This window comes from Macaca fascicularis, chromosome 7 (assembly GCF_037993035.2).
Source record: "Macaca fascicularis isolate 582-1 chromosome 7, T2T-MFA8v1.1".
Lineage (NCBI taxonomy): Eukaryota > Metazoa > Chordata > Mammalia > Primates > Cercopithecidae > Macaca > Macaca fascicularis.
The window spans coordinates 53,640,159-53,668,031 of record NC_088381.1 but is presented as its reverse complement, the minus strand read 5'-3'; the positions used below and the strand labels follow the sequence as shown (position 1 = coordinate 53,668,031).

Genomic DNA, 27,873 nt, shown 5'->3' with positions numbered 1-27,873 from the left:
AGTGCAGTGGTGTGATCTTGGCTCACTGCAACCTCTGCCTCCCGGGTTCAAGCGATCCTCCTGTCTCAGCCTCCTGAGTAGCTGGGATTACAGGCACCCACCACCATGCCCAGCTAATTTTTGTATTTTTAGTATAGACAGGGTTTCACCATCTTGGCCAGGCTGGTCTGGAACTCCTGACCTCGTGATCCACCCACCTTGGCCTCCCAAAGTACTGGGATTACAGGTGTGAGCCACCGTGCCCAGCCTTACTCTAAACTTCCTAATTTGTATTGTAGGCAAATCTCTAACAAGTATGTTTGCAAGGTTTATCTAGCCTGCAGCAAACTAGATCTGGGCAGGAATAAAAGAGATGGTTGTGGTGGTAGAGCCAAGTACAAGGCAAGAAACTGCACAATGAGAGCTGAAATTGCTTTCCTGAGAAGGAGAAAAAAGAAAAATAAATAAATAAATAAGGCAGGCCCAAGAACTCAGAAGTCATAGCCATCTGGGTTCAAAGGGACACTGAGCCCTGCTCTGTATTTCCTAGATGATTGTTGATGCCTCTAATACCTCAAGTAAACATGGAGGCAAAGTGTATGTTCAGTCATTCCCTGAACCGCACTGCAGGAATAAGCAGTCTGTTTTAGAAGGATTCCCATGGCTAAAATATAGACAGTTTGGATCCTTACCAGAGTATTATACCAGAAAAGTTCCCCTTTTACAGACCCTGTTGCCAGGAGAGTAGATGGCAGCTTTTTCTCCCCTCCTACCTCTACAGCACAGGCAGTGTCCTTCCCTTTCAAGCACTCCCTGATGGGGATGCTCTGTCCTCTCTGTGGACCAAGCCTAGTAGGCTCACAGGTCTCTTACAGACTGCTCAGAGGAAGGAAAGTTGAGGGAAATCATCCGTGTAGATTTTTTTTTCTTCATGTGCATCCATTCAACCTATTAAATTGCTTTTTATTTTATCTTAAAAGTTGATTTTATTTTTCTGATTTTAGTTATTGTGAAAAAGGGCAGCCGGGCACAATGGCTTATGCCTGTAATCCCAGCACTTTGGGAGGCCAAGGCGGGTGGATCACCTGAGGTCAGGAGTTCGAGATCAGCCTGGCCAACATTATGAAACCCTGTCTCTACTAAAAATACAAAAATTAGCTGGGCGTGGTGGCAGGCGCCTGAAATCCCAGCTACTCAGGAGGCTGAGGCAGGAGAACTGCTTGAATATGGGAGGCAGAGGTTGGAGTGAGCCGAGATCCCGCCACTGCACTCCAGCCTGGGAGACAGAGCCAGACTCTGTCTCAAAGAAAGAAGAAAAGAAAAGGAAAAAGGAAAGGAAAGGAAGAAGGTAGGAAGGAGAAAGGAAAAGAAAAGGAAAGGAAAAGGAAAGGGAAGAGAAAAAGACAGTTCAAGTATAAAGAAAAAAACGGGAATCACAGTTATTCCTGATCTCACTATCTGAGATAGCCACTGTTAACATTTTGGCAGATTCCCTTCCAGCCTCTTTTCTATGAGTAATTTTACACGGCTGAGGTCATACTGTACAAATGCTTGTGTCCTGCTTTATGCACTTAACATTATATCAGAATCTTTGCTAAGTATTTTTAACAACTATATGGCTTTATCTTGTATGGACATTCATGGTTAACCTAAAAATGTCTTATTTTATACTTAAATTGTTTATTATATATGAAGACACTGCCTACTGCCTTTGAAAGAGGTAGGTAATTTGTATATGTGATAATATTTTGCTGTGTGCAGTTCTGCAGGACAAAATTCAGCTCTTTCCATGCGTTTCATATTAAGGATGGTTTAAAACTTTTTGCTTAAACCAACTCTATTATGATAAACTTACTGAACTCAGAATTTCATGGGATTTCAGACAGTTTTTCTGCTGATGCTGGATCACATATTAATTCTCTCCTTTAGATAAAACACACAATTTTGGCATCTCTGGGCTCAGAGTTAAGGGGTATCAGGAATGGGGGACTCATATTTGGAGATGGCATGTAAGACCTGACTTGGACATGGTAGGAAGGTGATGACTGGGCATGCTGGGATGAGAAAAAAAGCAGATGAAATGGGTGGAGAGAGCACTGGTCAATACAAGGAGGAGGAAGAGACTGAGACCCTGTCACTTGTCAGTTGGAGAAGAAGAGGATACAGTGAGGTTTGAAGATCATTGGTGAGAGGTAAGCTCAAGCTGAGGAAGAAATTAGAAAAGTGAAAAAAGCCAGACCCTGTGTTTCAACACCTTGCCTCCCAGAAGGATTGAATACCAAACTGGACATCCACTTCTGATTTGAGGGAAGATTAGAGAGGTCACTTTAGATCTGGGGCAGTTGCTAAAATGCAACAATCTATGAGAAGAAAGAACAAGATTTAAAAAAAAAAAGTAGAGAAGTAAGAAGCTGATAGAAAAGATAGTAATTGTAAGAAGCTGAGACACTGCACATTATGGAGATGATATTACTAAGCATAATATTTATATTAGAAATTTTTATTTTATTTTATTTTCGAGATGGAGTTTCATTCTTGTTGCCCAGGCTGGAGTGCAATGGCACCATCTTGGCTCACCACAACCTCCGCCTCCCAGGTTCAAGCGATTCTCCTGCCTCAGCCTCCTGAGTAGTTAGGATTACAGGTGTGCACCACCACGCCTGGCTAATTTTGTATTTTTAGTAGAGACGGGGTTTCTCCATGTTGGTCAGGCTGGTCTCAAACTCCTAACGTCAGGTGATCCGCCCACCTTGGCCTCCCAAAGTGCTGGGATTACAGACATGAGCCACCACGCCCAGCCATATATTAGAAATATTATAAGGTAGAGGCCAGGCATGGTGGCTCACACCTGTAATCCTAGGTCCGGAGTTCAAGACCAGCCTGGCCAATATGGTGAAACCCCATCTCTACTACAAATACACAAATGAGCCAGGCGTGGTGGCACATGCCTGTAATCCCAGCAACTGGGAAGGCTGAGGCAGGAGGACCGCATGAACCTGGGAGGCGGAGGTCGCGGTGAGCTGAGATCACACCACTGCACTCCAGCCTGGGTGACAGAGCGAGACTCCGTTTCAACAAAAAAAAAAAAAAGAGAGAGAGAGAGAAATAAGGTAGAAATACCTTATATTTGTAGAGTTCTTTATACTATTCTTCCCATCTCTTGTCTCTTGAGCCTCAGTAGCACTTTAGTGGGGCCGTAAGTACAGGAATTATTCTTACCTCACAGACAGGTGAGCAGTTGGGCTTCTAAAAGATAAAGTAAGCTCCCTGAAATGACACAGAAAATCATTTCTTTATGAACGATCAAGACTAGCATCCAGGTTTTGCAAAGCCCAACTCAGTGTACTTTTCATTTCATCTTACATTGCTTAAGAAAGCCAGGCATGTCCCAGGTACCATCCACTCGTGACCACTGAAGTGTATCTTGGCTAGCGGTGGTGAATGTAGAAGATGATGCAGGTTCACCAAGACAGTACATTTGAGAAACTGCCATTCTGCCCCTTAGATGCTGACTGGAAAGCTTCTAGGGCCTATCTGTATGCCTTATTCAGGGAGACTCATAAAGATCTTGGAAAGTGTAAATGAACATGTTTTATGAGTAGAAATGGACCACAGTTTAGCAGATAGAAAGCCTGAGTTCTAGCCCCAGCTCTGCCATTAGCTGTGTGATCATAGATAAATTCTTTCCCCTCTCGAGGTTTAAGCATCACTGACTCTACAAAGAAGCAAATTAGTTCTGGAAGTGGATAGCAGTGATAATTGCATAATATTGTAAATATACTTAATGCCACTGAATTGTGGGGTTAAAAATAGTTGAAATGGGGCCAGGCGTGGTGGCTCAAGTCTATAATCCCAGCACTTTGGGCAGCCAAGGCAGGCAGATCACTTGAGGTCAGGAGTTTGAGATCAACCTGGCCAACATGGCAAAACCCCATCTCTACTAAAAATACAAAAATTAGCCAGGTGCTGTAGTGCATGCCTGTAATCCCAGCTACTTGGGAGGCTGAGGCAGGAGAATCACTTGAACCCAGGAGGCAGAGGTTGCAGTGAGCCGAGTTCGCACCACTGCACTCCAGCCTGGGCGACAGAGCAAGACTCTGTCTTTAAAAAAAAAAAAAAAAAAAGGTAAGTTATGTTATACATATTTTACACAATGAAGTAAACAAAAAATAAGTGGATTATACTAGATGACCTCCCCTGTAAGTTCCATGAGTCTGTGACATTTTAAAGGCTGAAACTAGAACCACAGAGCAGCATTTTGATCTCATGGGGATTCCAAGCTATTTTGTGGTTTTTCGGACCTTCCTTACCCTACTCCAGATTCCATCTGCAGCAGACAGCTTAATGAGCTGCCTGCCCACTGTGTGGCAACTTATCATTAAAACCTCAGTATACTTTGGCTCCTCACTATTAATAGAGGGAACCCAATGACAGATACTTATAAGCAGACTTCTTACAGGTGAGATGTCACGTACCTTGCTCTGTGATGCCATCTTCAGCCACAGTTGTTTTACCTGCACTAAAGGCTGTGCTCACCAGCTCATGGCTGTGCTCCATGCCAGTCAGGCTGCAGGGCAAGGGCAGGGTATAGGAATAGCCACAAGCTTGCCGAGGTGATAACTGCTCATATCCCAATAGAGTTGGGAAGTTTTCTATAACTGAAAAGTTAATTGTTAGTTTGTTTTCACTTTTAAAACTAGTTCTATTAAATTGCCCTTCTACTGACCCCACGAAGTCCAGTAATTTGCTAAGTGAGCATTTGCTAAGAGGATGTGGTAAGTTTAGTTTTCAGCACTGGCGTTAGCTTCTTCAGTCATAGATTCATGGCGCCTTCATCCTAGAAGGGCTCTGAGAGATACCTAGTCCATCTCCCTCATATTGTAGGAGGAAGAACTGAGGCTCAGAGAAGGAAAAGGAATTGTCAAGCAAGAATTGGCAGAGCCCAGCCTCGCCACTGGCAGTTCAGTGAGTTTCCACCTCACTTCTGTACTTAAGAAAGGAATCTGTTTCGCCTATTGCCACTTTCTGTAAATCAGAGGAAATTCATAGGAGAAATTAGATGCTCAGTTCATTTAATGTTTCCTTATCATTAGTCATAAGTCATGTTAATTTGCAGAGCCAGTTTGTCCACAGGGGATCATAGATTTCCTACTGGGAAAACAGCTTGTGTCTTTATAAAACAAGACATCCTGAAAGCCTGCTGCAGCCTACTGTTTGATTACGTAACTGCTTTGCATAAAGGATTGGCACTTTTTATTTGCCACCATTTAGTCTATTAACTGGAAAGACTGAGCCCCATGATACCAAGGATGACTTGAGAAGAGAAACCTGGATAATAAAAGTGATGTCCCATCCTTGATGGAATGAATCTTCTGTTTCCTATAGGGTTGCAGTTTCTAATTAAAATGTTTTAATCGAAAGATTCCCTGCATTTTATGGCACTTTCTTGACTCTAAATTCCTTCCCATTTAATTATTATAATGAACATAATTAGTATGTGCTGTCAACCCGTCACTTTATTTACATTTTGTATTAGATAATTAAATGTGGTATGATAATTAAATTAACTCAAATGACAGATGATTTGACTGCCTGCATATTACTATATTGGGAATATGCACCTTTGCTCACTCATTTTATTTAGCAACTGGCTTTTTCATTTGGAAAGGCCCCATAGATTGCAGTTGTCAGAGTTGGAGGTTCTTGCGATCCCTGAAAGGAAGGATCCCCTTGTCCCCCTCCCGCATTGAGCTCTCTCTAGTGAAGTCCATGCTGATCATGTAACCGTCTGCTCTGCACCACACCCTGCCAAAGGCTCCTGAAAGCTTCTGGGCAGATCCGAACAGGCAAGCAAGTTGGAGAGCGAAGCTTGTGAAACTCGGTTCTGCCTGAGCTGCATGCCATGCATTTTCCAGCTCTTTTGTAACTCAGTGACTTAGTGAGAAATCCCAAACATTAATTTGACTACAAGTTCCGAAAATGAATCTGTTGTACTCACCTCGGTTGTTTCCCTGTGCACAGAAACAAGGAGTGGTTTCCTAGAGTCATTGTGTGTTAAGAGTGGCAGTTTTCCAGAATCCCATTCCAGCATTTAGAACTTTTAGAGGTGGCTTAATTCCTGCTCAAACATTCTTATTTCACTCTTTACCTCAAAGGCAGATGGTCAGTCCTAGGTCACACCCACTTGGTAAACTCCCCTAGCCCCATCCCAGTTCGTGAATGGAGGCTGCGGTGGTGGGCTCAGAGTGGAAACTCCAGCACCCAAGGCCTTTCTGTTCTCCCAGAGTTGGCAGCTTATTCTTTAGCTGTCACACAAGCATTCAGCTTTCTATATTTTCTTTCTTTGTGTGACGGATACGTTCCTTTCATAAAATAGAAATACATCATGTCTAAGGAAGAGCCTGAGTTTCAGCAATGCAACCATTTTGGAACCAAGCTACTCTCAATATTATAGCACCAAAGAAAAAAATGTGGGGTTTTTTCTCCAAAAGTAGAACAAAAATTCTCAATTAAAAATAATTTATACCTAAATATTTATTTTGAGACTTCTGATGAGTGAACTGGCTGACATAAGAATGGAGAAATTTGCCAATTAGCAATTTTGGCCAATTGCATTAAACTTCACAGAATCCAAATAAAAGATACCTTTTATTTTCCTCATTGTTTTGGTGAATTTTTCCACACAAGGGTAGTTAAAAGTGCCACATGCTCACACTAGATACAGTTTTTACTCCACAAACCTCTTGAGACGTCAAAAGAAACTCCTGACTTGCCTGAGTGGCTATGTTGCCAGGACATCACCTGAGGTAGGCAGCAGCCAGCCCAAGGAGCTGCTGCTAGGTCAGGAGTGTGCACGAACCTCAGTTATCCTTTGCTCACTTGAAAATCTTCTATTGGGGCATCAAATAAACACAAGAAAATGAGGCCAGAAGGAATCTTTTATCAAAGTTTAATTCATGACCAATAATACAATTTTTCTGGGCTTGCCTTGGTCTTCAGCCATGGAGGGGGCGTTTATAATAAAAATCCCTCTGAGATAGACTGTAAAGGCTTAGGCTGTAATCACAGGGAACACCTCTTCTGAGATAGGAGGTTTTATATAAGACCCTCATAAGTTACAGAAAGCCCATCACGATGGAACAGACATTGGTACAGCAGTCAGGACTGTTGGATCCTTTTACAGCTTTATAGCTGTTTGACCCTGGGTAAGTCACTGCCCTTCTCTGAGCGTTAGTTTCCTGTCTGTATAAAGAGTTAGCCTGGGTGCTCTGAAGAAGCCTTTCAGCTCTGATAGAGGAAGAATATATAATTATAAGATGAATTGGGAAGTCATGACCAGACCAGCTATCAGAACATGGTTCCCCATCTGTGGAGAACCTGTGAGAAAACTCTGCCTACAGGGTTCCTCTGTGGACCAAAACTTGTAGAAGTACAGAGGATCCTCCCACCTCAGAATCTCTGGGCTGCCACTCAAAACTCTGTTTTGACACAGCTGCCAAGGGGACTTTGGAGTATCAGTCTGGTTCTGGTCACCTGCCAGCTCCCCTTCCCAAAGGGGCATGCCTGGTTCACCTGGACATACCTGACAGGTGATAAACCTATTCTTGTCTGGAAGACAGCGAAGGAGAATCTCCACTCAGCACCTTGGGCTATAGAAGTGGGAGGGAAGGAGACGTCATACCCAAATAATTCTTTTATGTATGGGCAACTGCTAAACTGAAAACACACCACAGAGATAACTCAGAGGTGCATTGAGATTGTGTTAGGAAAAGAAACTGGAAAATGGCTCACATGAATCAATGTGAACATTTAATGGGCCTTAATTGGAACCTTATCCTACTATACTTAGAACAGAGAGATGAAAGCAGAAGAAATCTGAGAGACCATTTATTTCTCTTGAGAAAGCAGTAAACTGGAAACTCCAAAAAGATTTGATGACTATTATATTTTTATGATTAAATAAAATTGTCATAGACTAGTGCTGGAGAGCCCATAAATGTTCTGTGGAAAGTATCCATGCTCTCTGGCAGCTATTAGGTTATGACCAGAAAACCTATCAGCCCGTGCGCTTCATTTATTAACCCTGCTGTTCTCATACCACCCAAAAGCTCCATGGTAAGGCAAGTTTGTCCTCAGATCTCACAGGAAAGGTCCAAACCCAACTTAGAACCTTTGAATTTTAAGGCATTATTAAATGCTGTCCATTCATCTACCCATCTCCCTGTGCCTCCATGCACATATCCCGTTAGTTTATAATGGGCATAGTCTTTCCAGGAGGGAGGGAGGGGGGGGAGGGGAGAGAGAGAGAGAGAGAGAGAGAGAGAATGTATAAGAAATCAGTTCTCTTTTCTTAAATAAGCTAGATTAGAAAATCAGAATAGGTACTTATTGAGAATTTGGGGGTGGCATATTTTATGTGATGACTTTTTTCCTTTGTAAGAAAAAAGTATTATAAGCACCTTCTCTTTTTACCATGTTTAAATATCGTACCTATGCAGGTATGGGCAGCATAGGATCATGATTGCCCATAGCAATTATATATGCTATGGATCATATTATGTCTGCAGGTTCACAGGCCTTCAGAGATCATCTATTCCAACTGCCCTCATTTCCAGAGAGGAGAAGGGCTTACTCCAGGTCACTGGAACCGGGCCTCCTGATATATTATCCAGGGCTTTCTGTGACCAACCTTCCTCCCATCCTCAGCCCCAATGGTAAAAGAGACACAGATAATACAAATATACACAAAAAAATCCAAAATAGTTTCTCAAATTTATGATGATATGGTGAGTCTGTATAATTTACAAGGTTAGTGTTCTATAGACAGGGTTTTCCCAAATGTAAATTAAAATGGAAGCAGCACTTGTTGCCATCATCCCTGATTAGCTGTAGAGCCCATGACTTTTAGCTTAGCCAAGTCTTTGAGAAAATCTAGCCCAACTTTCTTGTGCTGTGTTTGAACAGAATTTAAAATATGCTTCACTTAAAAGGTAACTCTTCTCACAGAATAGACAATATGAAAGAAGGAAAAAGAAGCCCTAACACAGAAAAGAAGACTGGAAGGTAACTCATTCTTGGAGAAATGCCAGTATTGTTAGCTTTTCGTCCCTATGAACATTCATCACTCATTCCTTCTCTCATTCGTCAACTTTTACAAAATGCCCACACTGTGTTGAACCATGTGCTAGGAGATGCAGAAATGAGCACAACCCAAACCTTGTCCTTATGACATCCACATCCAGGGGCAGTGCCTTCAGTGCTGAGATTGATTCCTTCCTTCGGCAGACATTTATTGAGTGCCTGCAGGGTGCCAGGCCCTGTTCCAGACATCCAGGATACAGTGGGAAGCAAAATAGACAAAGTCCCTGCCCTCAAGTTGCTGACATTCTCGGGGCTGGGGGAAATAATTAACAAACCTGGATCTATGCCAGAGGTTCCTCTTGAAACTGTTTCACAGTGGAGGTGGATGTTTGAGCTGATACCTGTAAGTGGAGTAGATACTTAGGAGGTAGCAAGGTAGGAAAGACATTCTAGGTATTGGAAGGAACATTAGCAAAGGTATTGAGATGTAAAATGACCTGGCAGGTTCAGGGGACTGCAAGCTGTTTATTCTGACTGGAGCTCAGGATGTAGGAGACACAAGAGCTAAGACTAAAGAGGCAGGCAGGGTCCAGGTCAGGAGGGACCCAAGAACTTCAGGATTGATCCCCTCGGAGACAAGGACCCCCTAAATGTTACAAGCAGGAGAATGATATGCTCAGACTATGTCCCAAAGTCCCAAATGTGGAGAATGGTAGGTGGGCATCAGACTTCCACACCGAAGCCCCAGGGCTGTAAACAAGCGTCCCTGGTTCTGAAGCATTATTCTCCCCTGCAGGAATAGAATGATGTTTGAGGAGAGGAAAAGCCTTTTTTGCATCCTTCTGCTGTTGGTACCCAGCACAGCCTTTTCCCATAGGAAGCAGAGAGCAGCTGGTCAGGAGCCGTCTCACTCAGTTTCCCTGGAGGGACACAGCAAAACAGCCATTCACCCCCTCACTACATGAGAAAAGCCCTTGTTTCTCTAGGATCACCTGGTTTCCAAAGCCTGTAAAAGGCCAATCCCCCAACTACTGGCTTTTTAGCTTCTTCTGGTGATCCTGGCTGCTTTCTTTCCTCTTTCCCTTCTTCCTTTTCTCTCATCCCTCCTCCTCCTTGACACTTTGCTGGTGCTAGAGAGCAGTGGATCCCTGGGACCACCAGGGAGAAGGCTGGTGCTTGAAGGGGCTACTTCCCATATGGTCTGCCAAGGTTGCTGTACTTAATCTCAGCTTGGAAATCATCTAATGGAAGAAGCAGATTTGGGAGGACAGCAATTTGTTTGCAGTGCTAGCCAAGGGACTCTTTGTGTTTCTCTGCTCTGATTTTGACTTGATCATGTATATGTATAGACTCTTCAAACTTTTCTCCTGAGATTTTGAAATAAAGCCACTTCTGTACCCTCCCTACCCTAACCCCAAGGCATCAGATTAAGCAAGGTGTGTGTTTGGGGCATGCCATATTCTTTATGACACATAGAGGTCATTGGCCTCAAGGACCCTCTTGTCATATTGCTCCTGGGCCTGGTCTCCAGGTGTGACAAACTTGACAAGAGCAATGTGGACAGAGATGCTTGGCTCTTGCACTGGCCTAGCCTGGCCACTGCAGCTGCTGCCTTTTTACTATAGCATTGTATCAGGACCAGTTTTGTGGAGAGGAATGCAGCAACTACTTTGTTTCTGCTCTGCTAGAAAAATATTCTTTGTTCCAATGATTTACAAACTCTCTCTGCTGTCTTTTTAAATGAATTTAGATGTCTAGACACCTATTTTTGCCCCTGCTAGGGACACCTTGTCTCTGACAAGGGAAGAAGTAAAACAGGAATTCTTAGGCATAAAGAATTTGCCCTGGTGAAATTTAACTATTTACATTTCTGTCTGACTCCATATACCACTCACCCTACCACACCAACCAATGGAACTGGTTTGGCCTTAGGTTTTGACAGGTGCTTACAAAGCCAGCAGAAAGAATCTGCTTCTGCCCCACCCTACCCCTCCTCTCTGTAGCACTGGCTGTTGGACCACATAGGGTGCTGGCCAAAATACCCAGCTAACTGTTCTCACACATGGAAAGATGGTGTTATCTGAGTCCTTGAAGGCCCGGGATGGGTAGGCCCAGAGCTCTGGTGTGGTAGGTACAGGCTCCCTGGAATAGGGATTTGGTCCTCAGTCATTCATTCCCCAGATAGTTAATGAACACCTGTTGTTTTCCAGGCACTGTGCTAGACACTATGCCAAATACTAGGAGTACAGCAGTGAATATAGGGGGCTATCCTTACAGAGCAGACAGTCTTGAGACTGTTGAAACTGGGGATTCATAGCAGTCTGTCTTTGCCTAAACAACTGCTCTGGTATCTGGAGCAGGGCCGTATGTGGTTCTGCCTTCTGGTCCGTGGCAGGCACAGGGCTGGGGTCCCAGTGATGTAAGTGTTTAGAAACTTGCCAGAGGGCCCTGTGGGGACAAAAACAACTAATAAAAATAACGCAATATGGAGAGCTTTCTAAAACCACTGATGGAGTTCTCCTAAATAAGGAGAAAATGCAGGATCACTCTTAGGTCTTAGAAAAACCAGAAGAGGCAGAGTATAAGTAGGTAAAACAGAACTTGACCATTTTCTGTTGTTTCCTTGAATATAATGAGTTCTAGAGAGCTGGAAATTTTACTATAGGACATCATGATTTTATCTATTATGTATGTAGATTATATAATAGAGAGAGAGAGCAAGGGCCGGGCGCAATGGCTCACACCTGTAATCCCAGCACTTTGGGAGGCTGAGGTGGGTTCATCACAAGGTCAAGAGTTCAAAACCAGCCTGGCCAACATGGTGAAACCCCATCTCTACTAAGAACACAAAAATTAGCCAGGCGTGGTGGCATGTGCCTGTAATCCCAGCTACTCAGGAAGCTGAGGCAGGAGAATTGCTAGAACCCGGCAGGCGGAGGTTGCAGTGAGCTGAGATCGCACCACTGCACTCCAGCTTGGGCGACAGAGCAAGACTCCATCTCAAAAAAAAAAAGAGGGAGCAAGAAACTACTACTTTATTTTAATTTTTATTGTATTTTATTATTTAGTGTCATAGTTTGGTATGGTCAGGGAATAAACTATTCCCATATAAGTGAATTTTTCAAATGACCAAATTTACCTTTAAAAAACAATATGTGGGCTGAGCGCGATGGCCCATGCTTGTAATCTCAGCACTTTGGGAGGCTGAGGCGGGTGGATCACCAGAGGTCAGGAGTTCAAGACCAGCCTGGCCAACATGGTGAAACCCCGTCTCTACTAAAAATACAAAATTAGCTGGGCATGGTGGCAGGCACCTGTAATCCCAGCTACTCAGGAGACTGAAGCAGGAGAATTGCTTGAACCTGGGAGGTGGAGGTTGCAGTGAACAGAGATTGCCATTGCACTCCAGCCTGGGTGAGAACAGTGACACTCCATCTAAAAAAAAAAAAAAGTGTTTAACATTAACTTTCCAGTCCCTTTTACAATATTATGACGTCTCCTTTCATCTTAAACCAATTATGCTGAATACATTATGTATTTTTGATGCCTTAAGAAATGAGTTCCTACTACGATGTTAAGGCACATTATTATCATTATGTATGTGGAAGCAGATTTTTAAAGTGCAGCATACTAAGTAAGGATAATTGGTTATAACAAGATATTTTACTACAATACAGTAATGCTCTCTCAAGACCAACTGAAAAGGGTAGAGATACTTACTTTTACACCAAATGGTTCTAGGCAACTTTTTGAATTCTCATGTCTGCTTAAAATAATTTTAATTCTCACACCTTCACTTACTAATGTCAGCTGGTGCTTCTTCCTCTTGTCAATTTACTTAAACCAGCAGTGTCCTTTCTAAATGCTGATTTCATTCTAATCTAGGCCAGAAAGCCCACTTCTGTTAGACTTGCTTCTGAAATGTGACTTGGTAGATTGCGTTGGAGTTTGGAAGATTTTCTTGTAAGTAACTGGCGTGGATTTTGTGGAAATACTGGGCACTCTGTGAAGGCAAGAATGCCTCTGATTTGTTCAGTATTCCATTCCCAGTGCCTCACACCATGCTTGGCTAGAGTAGATGCTCAGCAAATATTTGATGAATGGACTAATCTCTCTGCTCAGAGGCCTGCTTGCTCCCTTTCGGGTTCTTGACTGAATTCCATGTGGTCACAGTTGGAGGAAAAGGTCCCTCTGGGTGAGGGAATCAGGCTGTTTTACATTTATACAACGTGATAGACTCTCCTTGGGCCTTCCTAGCCACTCCTTGGAATTTTATGGAGTGAATGTGACAATTATCATTTTACAAATGTGAAATCTGCAAACTCTTTCCAGGAGAATTTGCATTTTTAATCCAGATTCGTGACCACTCACTATCCCACCTCCACTTTCCTTTCTTTTTTAAAAGTTAAATTTTGGGTAACACTCTACATACAATACCAAGTAGTAATATTACAAATATATTTGACATGATAGCATTTGTTTCAAAAATATAAGACAAGTTTTGCAAGGCACTCAAAACTTGTCAAGGCTGCTCCAGAGGCATCCAAATAAATGGCCATCCTAAGACAGTGCTAATTTGAAGTCACATGTTCCAACAGTTCACTCCTGAGAATCTAGCCCCATCACAACCCTTCCTCTCTTTCAAGTTCTTACATCTGATAATATGAGACAAACCCTTGGCACAGCCAGCACATAACCAAGAACTGGTTATTTGATACCAAGCCAAGAAGAGTATAGGTTTTTTGAAAAAAGTCTTTTGTGTTAATCTGTGTCAGCTGGTTTGTCTATTTGAATGGCAGTATGTCATCCTCATCTTCATCCGGACTGGCAGAGCCATGCAAGAAGCTGGCTGGCAGCCAGTCATGGAAGTGAGTTCAGGCCTAGTGACAGAGAGCCCTTCTGCCCAGGAAGGAGTGGCCTCATGAGTCCAGCGGCCATAGATGGGCCTTTGAGGTGAGGAAGAATCCGGCATTCAAAATAATAAGATTGCTAAGCCCAGCTCCGCCAATAAGGACCCGGGACAAGCTCTCTTGAACTTTCTGAGCATTAGTTTCCCCATTGTAAGAATATAGTCATCCATGTCTGCCCATTTCAGAGTTTAGAGACTTGGATAATGTAGGTAAAGGGGCTTTATAGCCTACTAAGTACTGTCTCTGCCAGTAAGAGGTTTTCTGCTGTGTTAACTGAGGTTTTGGCAAAGCATTGTCCTGGAAGACCTTGAATTCCTTCATACCAAGTGAAACACCAGTGTTGCCCACACCTGAAAAAGTGGGAGGAGCTTTTCCAGAACTACTCTTTTTTTTTTTTTTTTTTTTTTTTTTGAGATGGAGTCTCGCTCTGCCACCCAGGCTGGAGTGCAGTGGCCGGATCTCAGCTCACTGCAAGCTCCGCCTCCCAGGTTTATGCCATTCTCCTGCCTCAGCCTCCCGAGTAGCTGGGACTACAGGCGCCCGCCACCTCGCCCGGCTAGTTTTTTGTATTTTTTAGTAGAGACGGGGTTTCACTGTATTAGCCAGGATGGTCTCGATCTCCTGACCTCGTGATCCGCCCGTCTCGGCCTCCCAAAGCGCTGGGATTACAGGCTTGAGCCACCGCGCCTGGCCTCCAGAACTCTTCTTTTAACCAGACCAGGGATCCCTGAGTTGGTGCCCAGGATCCTGAGGATTCTAATCCTAATTTTCTTTTAGGGTGAGAGACAGCTTATCACAAAATATATTCTTCAGGGACTTGATGTGCAGACCTAAGGTAATGTAGACACCACTGAAGCCTTCAATCCAAAAAATGCCATCTGTATTTCATGAGATGAGATGTGGTATGATTCTCCCCCAAGGCAAGGCACCAATTAGTCTGTTAACTAGGGGCCCCTTGTCACTTTATTTCATTCATTCCAGTAACTTTGAGGCCCTCCTTCTGTGCCTCGCCCCCAGCAGAGCAATGGAGGATTCAATACCAAAAACATAGTTCCTGCCCTTCTGGAACTTGGGATTCAGCTACATATACTTAGTTATGTGATAGCTGCTGCCATGTCTTTGGGTTGAAAAAGAAAGGCTGCCTTTGGCTGTGCTGCCTGGGAAGACTTACTGGGCTTAAGGATTTCCTTAAGTGCTTCAAGGGAAGCTCATCCTTGCCCTCAATCAGGAGTCCACAACACCAGCCTATTAGCTTTGGCTCTTCCTGCTCTGTTTTCAGGTTGACAAGTCTAACACAACAGCCTCAAAACAGACATGCACAGTAAGTTAAGTCACTGTTTCTTTGTACCACTTACCTGTATTTCTTGGATCATGCTTTTCTTGGATTTTCTTTTCAGAGCTGTCAGAATACATTTCCTACTCTGACACTGCAAGATCCTGGCTGGCAGCCCCAGCACTGTTTGCACAGCTCTCTCCCATGCAGGCAAGGCCAGGGAGAGACCTCAGCAATGGCTTCCCAGGTGGCATGAAACTTGCTGATGAGTCCCAGCCAGAGAGTAGGGCCTGCCTCTGCCAGACCCTGTGCTCTGAAGAGTAGTCCTATGGAGAGATGTGGCTGGGGCGATGGGGGAGGGGGACAAGACGATGGAAAGCATTTAGGAAGCCTCACACAGGGAGGGGGATTCTGATCCTGAAAGTGTGTGGCAGTCAGGTCTAGCAGGAGAAGACTCAGAGCAGCAGAACTGGTCAGCTAACCAAACACTCATAACTAACATTGTTCTGTACTTTACGGTCACAGACACTGTCTCATTGGATCCTCATCTAAATCCTGAAGGCTGCCATCTACCCTCATTTTGTAAAGACTCTAAGGCTCAAATTAGTTAAGTGACTATAGCAGATCAGGGGGCAGAGCCAGACCTAGAGCCCGGGGCTGCCTAACACCAGCACTCTTGAGCTGTAGCTTCATGGCTTTTGGCCACTGAGAGACAATTGGCCCAGGAAAAGCCACTCAACTGACTCTGCAATGCACCTGCTTAGAAATGGTAGCTTTTTTTTTTTTTTTTTTTGAGACGGAGTCTTGCTCTGTCACCCAGGCTGGAGTGCAGTGGCCGGATCTCAGATCACTGCAAGCTCTGCCTCCCGGGTTTACGCCATTCTCCTGCCTCAGCCTCCCGAGTAGCTGAGACTATAGGCGCCCGCCACCTCGCCCGGCTAGTTTTTTTTTGTTTTTTTGTTTTTGTATTTTTTAGTAGAGACGGGGTTTTACCGTGTTAGCCAGGATGGTCTCGATCTCCTGACCTCATGATCCGCCCGTCTTTTCCTCCCAAAGTGCTGGGATTACAGGCTTGAGCCACCGCGCCCGGCCCCAGAAATGGTAGCCTTGCTAATGGAACGTAATTCCGGCTGAAGTTGATGAGAAATGATGAGGATTGTGCTATGGAATGAACTACTTTCCCAAAATTCATATGTTAAAACCCTAACCTGCAATGTAGTTGTATTTCGAGATAGGGCCTTTAGAAGGTAATTAAATGAGGTTGTAAGGGCAGTGCCCTAATCCAGTATGACTGATGGCCTTATAAAAGGAAAGAAGAGATCTCGCTCTCTAAATGCACTCACCAAGGAGAGACCATGTGAGCACATAGCAAGAAGGCAGCTGCAAACCAGGAAGGCCCTCACCAACCCCACCATGCTGGTTCCCTGATCTCAGACTTGCAGCCTCCAGAACTGTGGAAAATAAGTTTCTGTTGTTTAAGTGGCCCAGTCTGTGGTATATTGTTATGGCAGTCCAAGCCAACTAAGATAGTTTTGTGTTGAATCTATGAGCTTCTTCCCTCCACCGAAAATTCACCTACGATTTCCAGGTGCCCACTAGCCCCTGCTTTGAAGACCGAAAGAGGAGCTGTGCACCCACTGTCTTCTCTCCAGAGAACGATCAGGAATAGCTCCAAGGAAGCCTTGAAGTACTCTCTCGTGTTTTCTGTTTAGTCAAAGAGTTGCCATATGATTTCTCCCAAATTCAAAATGTAGGAATATAATTTTCAGTGAGAAAGATTATATTTATTTACTGATTTATTTTTATATGTCTCCCATGTGTTTTTAAAATAGGGGGTACAAGTGTACTGTTACACAGACATATTGCATAGTGATGAAGTCTGGGCTTTCAGTGTAACAGTCACCTGAATAGTATATATTGTACCCATCAGGTAATTTCTCATTCCTCACTGCCCTGCCACTTTCCCACCTTTCCCTCCCATTTCTGTTCTTTCACTCTATATGTTCACGTGTACACAGTATTTAGCTCCCACTTACAGGCAAAAACATGTGGTATTTGACTTTCTGAGTATTTCGCTTAAGATAATGGCCTCCAGATCCATCCATGTTGCTGCAAAAGACATGATTTCTTTTTTTTTGTTGTTGTTTTATGGCTGAGTAGTATTTTTATGGTGTATTTATATATGCACATACATACCTCACTTTCTTTACCCAGTCATCTGTTGATGGACATTTAAGTTGGTCCATCACTTTGCTATTGTGAATAGTGCTGTCATAAACATACAAGTGTTTGAGTGTCTTTTCTATATGATGATTTATTTTCCTTTGGGTAGATATCCAGGTGGTAGTTCTATTTTCGGTTGAGAAACCTCCTACTGTTTTCCATAGAAGTTGTACTAACTTACATTCCCACCAACAGCATACAAGCATTCTCTTTTCTCTGTATCCCCACCAACATCTGTTATTCTTTGACTTTTTAATAATAGCCATTGTGATTGGTGTAAGATGGTATCTCATTGTGGTTTTATTTTGCATTCATCTGATGATTAGTGATGTTAAGCATTTTTTCATATGCTTGTTGGCCATTTGTATGTCAGAAATAATATATTTAAAGATCCAACATTCTGGGTCATATTCTCATTCTTAATTGGGTACTTGGTGACACCAGTGTATACACTTTGTGAAAACTGAGCTATTCACCTAAGCGAGGTAGGTGAATGGCCATAGGGGTGTGTGTGTGTGTGTGTGTGTGTCATCAATAAAAAGGTTACTTCTTTTTAAATTCACCACCTTAAAATCCAGAGCAATGGAGCAATTTGCCCAGGGTCACAAAACCAGTTGGTAAATAAATACAAGAACCCAGATCTCCTAGCTCTTTAGTTAGCACCTGTTTAAGAATCACATCCAAGAACAAGGTTCAATTTCAATGTCTTTTGATCTGAATATTGTTGGAAATTCCGTTGATTTCCTCAGAGCCCTACTCTGCATCTGAAGGTGGACATCATATTTGAAAGACTGCTTCTCATTATTATTGAAGCCATGCATGCTCCTTACTTGCTCTCTCTAGCTGATGGGTGTGGCCATCAAAGAAATCTACAGGTAGTCCATTCTCTGCCGTTGGTGCAGTGCTCTGGAAAGAGTCTCTGTAGAAAGCCCCTTTATGTTTGTGTTGGCCTTGTGTACTCTGAAAGGTGAGGTAGGTGGCTGGTCAGGCTCATGGTGGTGCCTGCCTTAGGACTTATGGGCAGCCCTTTGTCTGGACAAAGGTGACAAACCGACAATTATTGACTTAGTAACAGCTCCATCAGTAAGGCAAATGAAGAGAACACCATAGTGTAAATCTGAGATGTCTCTTAATTATGCATATTTTGTTCATTGAGCAAGACTCTCATATCCCATGATGATTCTACTGACTTTGGAAAGCTCAAGCAGTCCAAGTGACATTTTAACCACCTAAGGCCTAAGAGTGAATGGTGGAATGAAATAAAACTGAGCCCTGCCCTCATTTCCCCATCTATCAAAAAGCCCCTCAGACAACCCTCTCAAGACAACCCTACTCAAAACCCTGATCATCAAGGTCAGGCTGTTTGTATTCCCAGCCCTGCCCCTGCCGCAAAGGGTAGTGCTTAGTCCAATTCAGCTGACAGTTCATCTGTGCTCATGACATCAGACTGCCACCCTCTGTGCCACAAGCCCACCTGAATTAGCCCACTGAGTGTTAGTGCTGAGGGCTGGCCCCTTCCCGAACCTCCTGATCCTGTCTCCACAATGTCTAAAATGTGGTTGGAGAAACAGCATAGACTAGATGTCCCATTCTGGCTCATAACCAAGCCATGGGATGGTAGGGTTGGGTAAAATTCCTTAGAACTCCAGGGTAACCAAACTGCCTACATCCATTTGCATCTTCTGCAGTCCAGGGATTTAAAAGTAATGGCTTCTGGCAAGTCATCTCACTGCACTGCTGGTCATCTCTGTAAACAGCAGCTGATAACTAGCTCTGTTCCTTGAGGGAACCAACAGGTCCCTAAGGGGCTCTGCCTCACCCCAGTGAGGTTCAGGAGCCCAAATGGAGTAAGTTCCATTTAAGCTCTTCATGTTCTGTGCTGATATGCCAGGAACCAGGAGTTGTCTTTAACATTGTGCCTGTGCCAGCCAGACTGGCTAGTATAATATCTTTTCAGTTAGCAAATCTTCCAATAATAGCGTTTTAACAATGAAGTTGTAAAGAAAAAACTTGTTCTTAATTTTTGTCCAAGGAGGGGAAAAAAAGAAGACTTCTAATAATCATATCATCATAAATTCTAATGTGACCATTTGGCTGTGTTACAAAATTTGTAGCTAATAGTTAAAATAAAGATTTAAGTAAATGCTTTTATCAATAAAGTAAATGACAGGGCATATTCTTCTCAGCCAGAGTCAGAAATGGCAGCACATAGCCATGTGCTGAATTGTCACACAGTGCAAGTCTTTAAAATTCCTTCTGGATTTGGAGGTATTAACAAGTCCCTATCAACAGTCTCTAAAGGCTTTTGATGTCATTTTAGCTATTGAACGAAAATATGTGAACTATTACTTTGTTGATTTTGTTCTTAAACTAAACTGCATTATCATCTGAGAGTGTGTTCTTAAAGTATTGTTAAAAGTACTTTGAAAACTTGTAAATCCCTGTAATTTATGTTTCTCCTGCCTCTGCTGTTTCATTCTGTCCTTCTGGTTTTAATTTGAATGTAGCCCTGTCTGGGTGTGTACCTGTAAAATTGTTTTTCCAAGTACAATTTACAGTTCTGACCTTAGGTTTACAGTGTTCCTAATCTTCTAGGAGCTTCCTCCTATACCACGAAGTGGGCTTTGGGTCACCCAGCTCTTTCATATTAGAACTCTCTAATCAAGGTTACTTGAAACAGAGCTAATTTTGACCTTTCTTAGTTTATCATGGAGGCCTAGGGAGTAAACTAAGAGGGCTTCCCTGCAAGCCCATTCGTTGCATTGCCCTATTTCTATAAATGTACACAGTTGTAAACTTAGACTGCTTCAAGACAACAGTCTCATTTATCTAAACAGTTCTCCTTTTAGACTCAGTGGCACTGATGGAAACAAAGATAAGAAGTATAGATTGGACAAAGGGTCTTTTGGAGCCTGTAACTTTTTCTGAAACTGTTCCCATTTTCCTTAGAATTAGCTTTTCTTTCTTGGACCTACCTGCATACAGAATAGATCTATCTGCATTGAGTGTATTCAGTGAGCTAAGTTAAGGGAAGACTGCAGTGGGCAGGGCCTTACTTTCTTGTGAGTGAGCTCTTTGCAGGTTTTAAGGAATATGACTACTCTGCTTTAAGGGGGCATGGGGAGCACTTTGTTAAAGCTGTGTGCATTCTGAATCCATTTCATAGGCCTCCTTAACTCCGTGGCAACTACACCTTTCATCATGGATTATAGTAACTTTTAAATGAGTGCAAAACTTTCAGGATCTTTTCCTTAAGTTGGGAAATGAGATTTTTTTTTTTTTTCTGCTGTTTTCAAGTATCACTTAAATTAAGCTCTGGTATGGAGTTAGGAGTCTTTTTCTTTACACTCCTTCAGCATGTTTTCCGTGGTTCTAGTCGACACTGTTGCAGGCGGGTGACGGACAGACCGGGGCGTTTTGGCAGCTGACCTGGGCTGCTCCTCCATTTCAGGTGATAGTGCAGTCCGGCCGCCACCCCACAGTGCTGCAGAAGCTCTGCCAATTGCCCTTCCAGTATTTCAGTGACCCACGGCTGATCAAAATACTGTTCCCTTCACTTATCGCTGCTTGTTACAACAATCATCAGAACAAGATCATTCTGGAGCAAGAGATGAGCTGTGTTTTACTGGCCACTTTCATTCAGGTACCTTCTACGTTATACCTAATTGTCTAGCTTTATGTGTAAACTAATGCAACGGAAACATAAAAGTAAGCCAGCTGTTTATTTTTGCTTTCCATACTACCTTTTAAAATCTTTACATATTTATGTGCTCTAAAATTAATTTTTAAAATATCAGCATAGTTTCTGAAATATTAGTGGAACCGCAATTGGGTGTTACATAATTTCTACTTGGAGGAATTCAAGGAAAGGATATTTTTCCAGTTAATGAACTGGTAACCCGTACTCAGGAAATGTTTTTAAAAGACTGCCAGATTTCTTTAAGGCTTTAACTATTGTATTTATCTTGCTTTTATTCTAACTATAGGAAATAGATAATAATTGCTGAAGAAAGATGAATTAAAACTAGTCATACATTTTTAAATATGATTTTCATATATACATAATGTGTAAAATAAAAACCTGTTATATTGATTTTTTTTTATGTAAAACAACTTTCAAGTACAGCCTTATATTTTTCTGATCCAGTTAAATCCTGTAGGGCTAGAATCAGAATTAGTGCCATAGCAAAGTACTATTTCCACATCTAAATTAACTCAGTCAACTGAAAAACCAAGTTGACTATGCTTTAACATTTGCTACTAACTCATCCTGTGAAATTTTTTGTCATTGTAGAGCATTATGTACTGAAAATCTCCCATTTCTTTCAAATGTTCCACCATAAGATGTGTTTTTGCTCCATGACACACATGTGATGAGTAGATAGTACTTTCTGGTCTTCAGAATAATGAAACAGAAAGCAGAGTTCTGTATTAGTATTCTTCCATATTCTGGTGAATATACATCTATCACTGTCAGAAGGATATGATAGTGCCCAGCTGGCTGTGAACTCGAGGATAGCCAAGGAGTTCCCGGAGCCCTCATCTTAGACAGCATTTTGAAGTTTACATTTTCCAAACTATCCTGTATTAGATAATTAATAAACACAACTAGATCAATTACGTTAGAAAAGTTTTGTTTTCGGCTTAATTGTTCTGTTTGAATCTACATTTTATTTTCTGGAAAAAAGTTAAATTAGATATTCAGATCTACAAATATGGATTTCAAAAACTGTCTTACAGTTAATATCTTAAGAAATTTTATAGTATATAACATCATATCGACACTTAGGATTCTTCATGTATTTTTAGAGCCTTAGGAGTAAATTAAATAGAAAATACATTATGGGCCGGGTGTGGTGGTTCACATCTGTAATCCCAGCACTTTGGGAGGCCGGGATGGGCAGATCACTTGAGGTCAGAAGTTTGAGACAAGCCTGACCAATATAGTAAAACCCATCTCTACTAAAAATACAAAAACTAACTGACCGTGGTGGCAGGCACCTGTAATCCCAGCTACTCGGGAGGCTGAGGCAGGAGAGTTGCTTGAACCTGGGAGGTAGAGGTTGCAGTGAGCCAGTATCGCGGCACTGAACTTCAACCTGGGTGACAGAGCGAGACTCCATCAAAAAAGAAAAGAAAAGAAAAGAAAATACAAATACATTATGGATAATTTTAAGAATGTACTCTTTCTAAATTCAGATTATTCATTCTTTTATTCAACAGGTAATGTTTGAGTATGTAAAGTGTGCTGGGCACTGACTGCTCTAGGCACTGCAAAATACAGCAACAAATAAAACAGATAAAAATTCCTGCCTCCACAGATCTTTGATTAAAGTGGGGGACAGTCAAGCAAAAGACAAAAAAAATTAGTAAAACAAATAGTATGTCAGATGCTATGCTAAGTGCTGTGGCAATAAGTGCTGTGGAGAAAAGTAAGGCCGGAAAAGGAGCTAGGGACTTCGGGGAGATGATGTGCAGCTTTTTATGGTGTGGGCAGAGAGCCCTCAACAAAGACAGTGATGTTTGAGTGAAACCAGTTTCCTCTGTATCAGCTTAGTTCCTTATGTTTTCAGCTGCATAGACAATGACTTATAATGATACAAATGATATCAGGATCTAAAGAGTATATATATATTTCTTGTGTTGATCTGATATTGATCAAAGTACTAAGTCTACCTTTATTACAAAAAAAAACTATGTATTTAACACACAAATTTTGTAAATGCTAAAAAAATTTCTTATATAGTTTATTTCAGATAGCATATTAGACTTGTGGAGTTAAATCAAGTTTCTTTCTATAAATAATTGTGCTAAAGAGAATGGATATAGATAGGATTTTTGTTTATAAAGTGGTTCCTCAAGGCCTCTATGTGTTACATTATAACTAAGTTACTAGAAAATGATATTAAAATGGGAGCGGATTGTCTTAGGTTTCTGAAGATTTACACATTATATTTACATTTCTCATTTTCCATCTACATGCAAAATTACCAGACTTTAAGATTTAGCTGCAGAATACATAGGGCTCTTATATTTGTACTTTTTAAAAAATGATCAAAATCTGTTGATATTTTAAGATAGCAAATTTGGCTTAAATTCTAGTTTATTAGATAAAAAGTTATAATTTCCAAAGTAGGCAGCAAACTGTCTCCTGGTGATAATTTAGCAAGATGTAAGTCATTACTGTTTGGTTTAAATTTATGAGAACTTGGACTACATAACATCAGTTTCTTCAGCATTTATATTTGGGCCCCAAAATATTCATACAAAAGTGGTTGCATGAATCAGAAGTATATTTAAAACCACCCTCAGTGAAATTCTCTGTTCATAGCATTGACAGAAAAACACTTTTCTCTCCTCATACAGGATTTGGCACAGACTCCAGGTCAAGCAGAAAACCAGCCTTACCAACCCAAAGGTATGTCTCTATTGAAATCAAATTTCATGTGTGTGTTAGTCAAATGGACATCTTTCTTATCCTTTCCTCTGGAACTTTTACATTGTATGTACAATTTTATACATAACCTAACATTTGAGATTCAGATACCAATTATATTTCAGTAAGTAAAAAAATCAATTTTGTCATGAAGCATGAATGCATCCAAATATGTATAGAAATCTATGGGAGTAAAAGAAAAGCACAAATATCTTTGTATAATAATCATCTCATGCAAGATATATTAAATGGTGAATAATCACTAAAGAGCTGCTTTGTAATACAGGAGCCAGATCATTAATATTGGCCCACATTACTTGCATAAATGCTGAAATCACATAGGTCTGGTTCCTTATCCATGTTCAGAATAAAGTTATCAGTAATAGTAGCCCACAATTTCCCCCTAAGTTCGAGTACTTGAACTTTTGTTTTGAAAATAATTGTTTTACATGGAGAAAAAGTCATCAAATTGGCAAAGTCCAGGGCAAAAGATTTACAAGTTTTTTTTTTTTCCTATAGCATTCCTGCTGGGGTGTTTGCTGTGATCAGAGTCAGAGATTTAGAATTGTTACCGCATTTTTACTTTTTTAAATATTCTGCTACCCAGACTGTAATTGAGAAGTACAAGTTGCTCTTTGGCGGTTATGACAGCATCTCTGATGAATGAGACCCTAATCCAGATCTTCTTCAATTCTTCCATTAATTTGATAGTCTTTAAAGTGGCCATTTAGAGGTACACTCCCAGCAGGACCCTTTAGGGTACCCACCAAGAAACCCTTACTTGGTGGGGGTTGGGGGTGTTACCTTGGACTCTTTCACACACACAAAAAAAGTCCTGTACAGTGGACAGGTGTTGAAAAGTGCAAAGAAAATATAACTAAAGCTGTTACAATATCATGAAGAAAAAAAAAGACATTTTATTGACTCAGGCACCCAGAAAAGTTAAACAGAAGGCTATGCGACTTTTCAGAAATTCAAGTCAGCATCCTTGTCGGTACCATTTGTCTGAGCAAGAATTAGTCTGCAAGTTCAGTTCTGCCCTGACCCAGTCACAGCCCTTTTTGTTTTGTTTTGTTCTGTTTGGTTTAACTACTGGCGGATACTTGGGAGAAATCAGCAAAATGTGTTACTATTCTTACAATTTTATTTTTAATAAATTAAAATGCTTGGAAAAATCTATTTATTTTCAGTTGTACAGCAGTTTTGTTTTGTTTTGTTTGCCACTAAGAAGTATAAGCATTTTTTTCTTACTCTTTCTCCTGATCATAAAGATGAGTCACAATTTGTTACATGGTCTGGAAGACACAGTCCCAGAAGCTGCCTCTGTCTGCTGGGTGGACGGAGGCCTGTGGAAGTGAACCTTCTTTCTTTTCCAACGGACCATCTTCCCTGCTATTCATGCTTTCCCCAGTTACAGTAGGCTCAACTCACAGAACAGCAAATAGGGAATTGGTCTCTCCTTTGCTCAGAGAGGGTCATCACTATGTTAATGACAACTCATAATATGTTGCTTTTTTTTTTTTAAATGATGATGCCTCACTAAGTTGCCAGTTTGCAACTTGGATTATTTGTTCCCCTTTTGCCTAGATTAAGTCCCCATAAAATGTCTCAAGATATTTTGAGTTCATTGTCCAGGTAAACCTTTAAGTATAAAAGCAGCTCTTGGTAACACCACATTCTTATTGCCCAGGAAGAATTTTGGTTTTCAAATACCCACTGCCTGTCTAGCTGCAATTGTTTACTTTACCTATGCCACTGGCCAGTAAAGCTCCTGTCATTCATTCCTACTGCTTTGTTAGACAGGCAGTGCCAGATTTGAATAATTTTAAAGATATACTTAAACTACATTCATGTTTTAAATTAAATAGACTTTCAGAAAACGTCATCATTTACATAAAGTTTTCCCCTTTCATGGCTAACTTAAGGATAGAATATAGGACTGTCATTTTAGTTTGTTCACCTTTTTCTTTTTTTTTTTTGAGACAGGGTCTATGTTGCCTATCCTGGAGTACAGTCACTACTCACAGGTGCGATCATAGCAAACTATAGCCTCTAACTCCTGGGCTTAAGCAGTCCCCCTACTGCAGCCTTCCAAATAGCTGGAACTACAGCCATGCACCACTGTGCTTGCCTGGTTGCTAATTTTTTTCTCATTGTGGAGTCCAAAAACATCTTTTTTTGTAATTTATGTAAGAGTTAATGTCTGAATATGTTAAAGCACAAACTGGATTGTGGTTAAAATATGTCATATATTTTATACTACAGATAGATTGATACACATAGATCAATCACCTTATTTACCTAAAATGTGTCATGGTTTATTTGAAGTGGATATCTCCATTTTATACTCAGATATCAAAATAAGTTTAATTTATGAATCTTCAAAGAATTTAACCCTCTTTTATTTCACTTTTTTCTCTTTTTTTCCCCCTCAGGGAAATGCCTTGGTTCCCAAGACTATCTTGAGCTGGCTAACAGATTTCCTCAGCAGGCCTGGGAAGAAGCTCGACAGTTTTTCTTGAAAAAAGAGAAAAAATAAATGTTTTGGTTGATTCTGTATTTGAGTACCCTTGTTAATATTTTAAATTGTTCAAACAAACATTCTAATTGTTCCTTAAGAACTCATTTTCACATGTTTATACTCTCACCACACTGTAGATATGGCATGTACTTTACACTATTTATAATGACTGTAGATACTTGAATGTTCTACTTGCTAATTTTGCAAGTTGAGTGTATTTCATTTATGCAAAATATCTTGGAGTTTGATAACTTTCATCTTATGATAATATATACTTTGCATTTGTAATATTGGTGAAAGTAGACATAAAATTAGCAAGTCTGTTGTGTTCTTGTAATAAAATAACTTATTCTGTTTTCATTGTTGACTTTTCATGTTAAGGAAATATGAATCTGAAAGAAAAATGTTAACTCCACCCCTTGAAGTATCTTAAATAAAGACTTAATTAAAGTTTACCTGCTCTAAATTTAACTTTTAAAGGTCTACGGTAAAGATATTTGCAACACTTTTACATTCTGACTACATAATATGTTTGGGGACTATTTGAAATCAACTTAGGGCATTGTATTCATTGGTCTGCCTGAGAACCTCTCTCCTAGCAGATAATTCTGAGAACCTCTCTTGGCATTGCCAAGCTGAAATTATTCTCCTAAGTAAAAATTAGTGATAAAAAAGATGTGTCCTAGTGAATCACCCTAGAGTATTTTCTCTCATGGTTGTGAAATGAAGCAACGCTGAAGTAAAAGTCACACAAAAGGTCGAAATGGTTCTGAATGAGTTTCACACAACTCCTGTTCACTTCTCAGTGTCTGCCTGGAGATGTTGACCTTTTCATGTCTTGTTCTCATCGTTTCTCCACCTTAAGCTCACGGTCAGTGCTAAGCCGTTCACTGAGTGACATCAGTAGTAATTTCTGTCAGATAATGATCAAACATTACCAAGAAAAAAGATCCGGTTGGGAAAAAAAGATGTGAAAATGTATTCGACTCGGAGACTACGGAGCGGGGAGGGACTGGAAAATACAGAAGTTTTATGTTTTTCAAAATCAAACTTACCCACCTAGTGTTCTGGACCCTTCTTATTTGAAGCCTCACAGAGCTGCCGGGTTACATATTTGCTATATTTTACTTCTTTGAAAACAGAAAATTAAAAGGTCTGGTTTAAAAAAAAACAAAAAAAAAAGCGAGCTCCTCCCTATGCGATCGGCGCCCCAGCCGCCGCGGGACCCTGGCGTCTCCGGGGTTCAGCCCAGCCAATACCCCACCCTGCGGGTCTCCAGCGCCGCGCTCCGGCTCGAGGGCGGGGACCGGCAGCTCCAAGCCAGAGGGACGGGCTCTAGGGCCACCCCTCCCGCCTCGCGTGGCGACTCCGCCGCCGGGCACCGGGGAGCGGGACCCAGGACTCCAGCCGCCGGCCGCGGGTGCTCAGCAACTCCCGGAGCCGCAGGGCC

General features: G+C 41.5%; 1 protein-coding gene across 23 annotated transcripts in view; it reads left to right on the top strand.

Moving 5' to 3' along the window:
• The window catches only part of SCAPER (S-phase cyclin A associated protein in the ER), a 557,109-nt gene extending 530,231 nt beyond the window's left edge, over window positions 1-26,878 (top strand). For 15 of the 23 annotated variants that reach the window (XM_065548231.2, XM_065548232.2, XM_065548228.2 and 12 more), the window contains 4 exons: window positions 4,864-4,944; window positions 20,918-21,109; window positions 23,833-23,884; window positions 26,338-26,878. In XM_065548231.2, the coding sequence (XP_065404303.1) occupies window positions 4,864-4,944; window positions 20,918-21,109; window positions 23,833-23,884; window positions 26,338-26,441 (429 nt within the window). In that variant the 3' untranslated portion in view covers window positions 26,442-26,878. Of the gene's footprint in view, window positions 1-1,908; window positions 2,130-4,863; window positions 4,945-20,917; window positions 21,110-23,832; window positions 23,885-26,337 lie in introns of those variants that run through there. The other 8 variants (XM_005560160.5, XM_073996464.1, XM_045395845.3 and 5 more) reach the window with 2 other exon arrangements.
• Window positions 26,879-27,873: the final 995 nt, after the last annotated feature.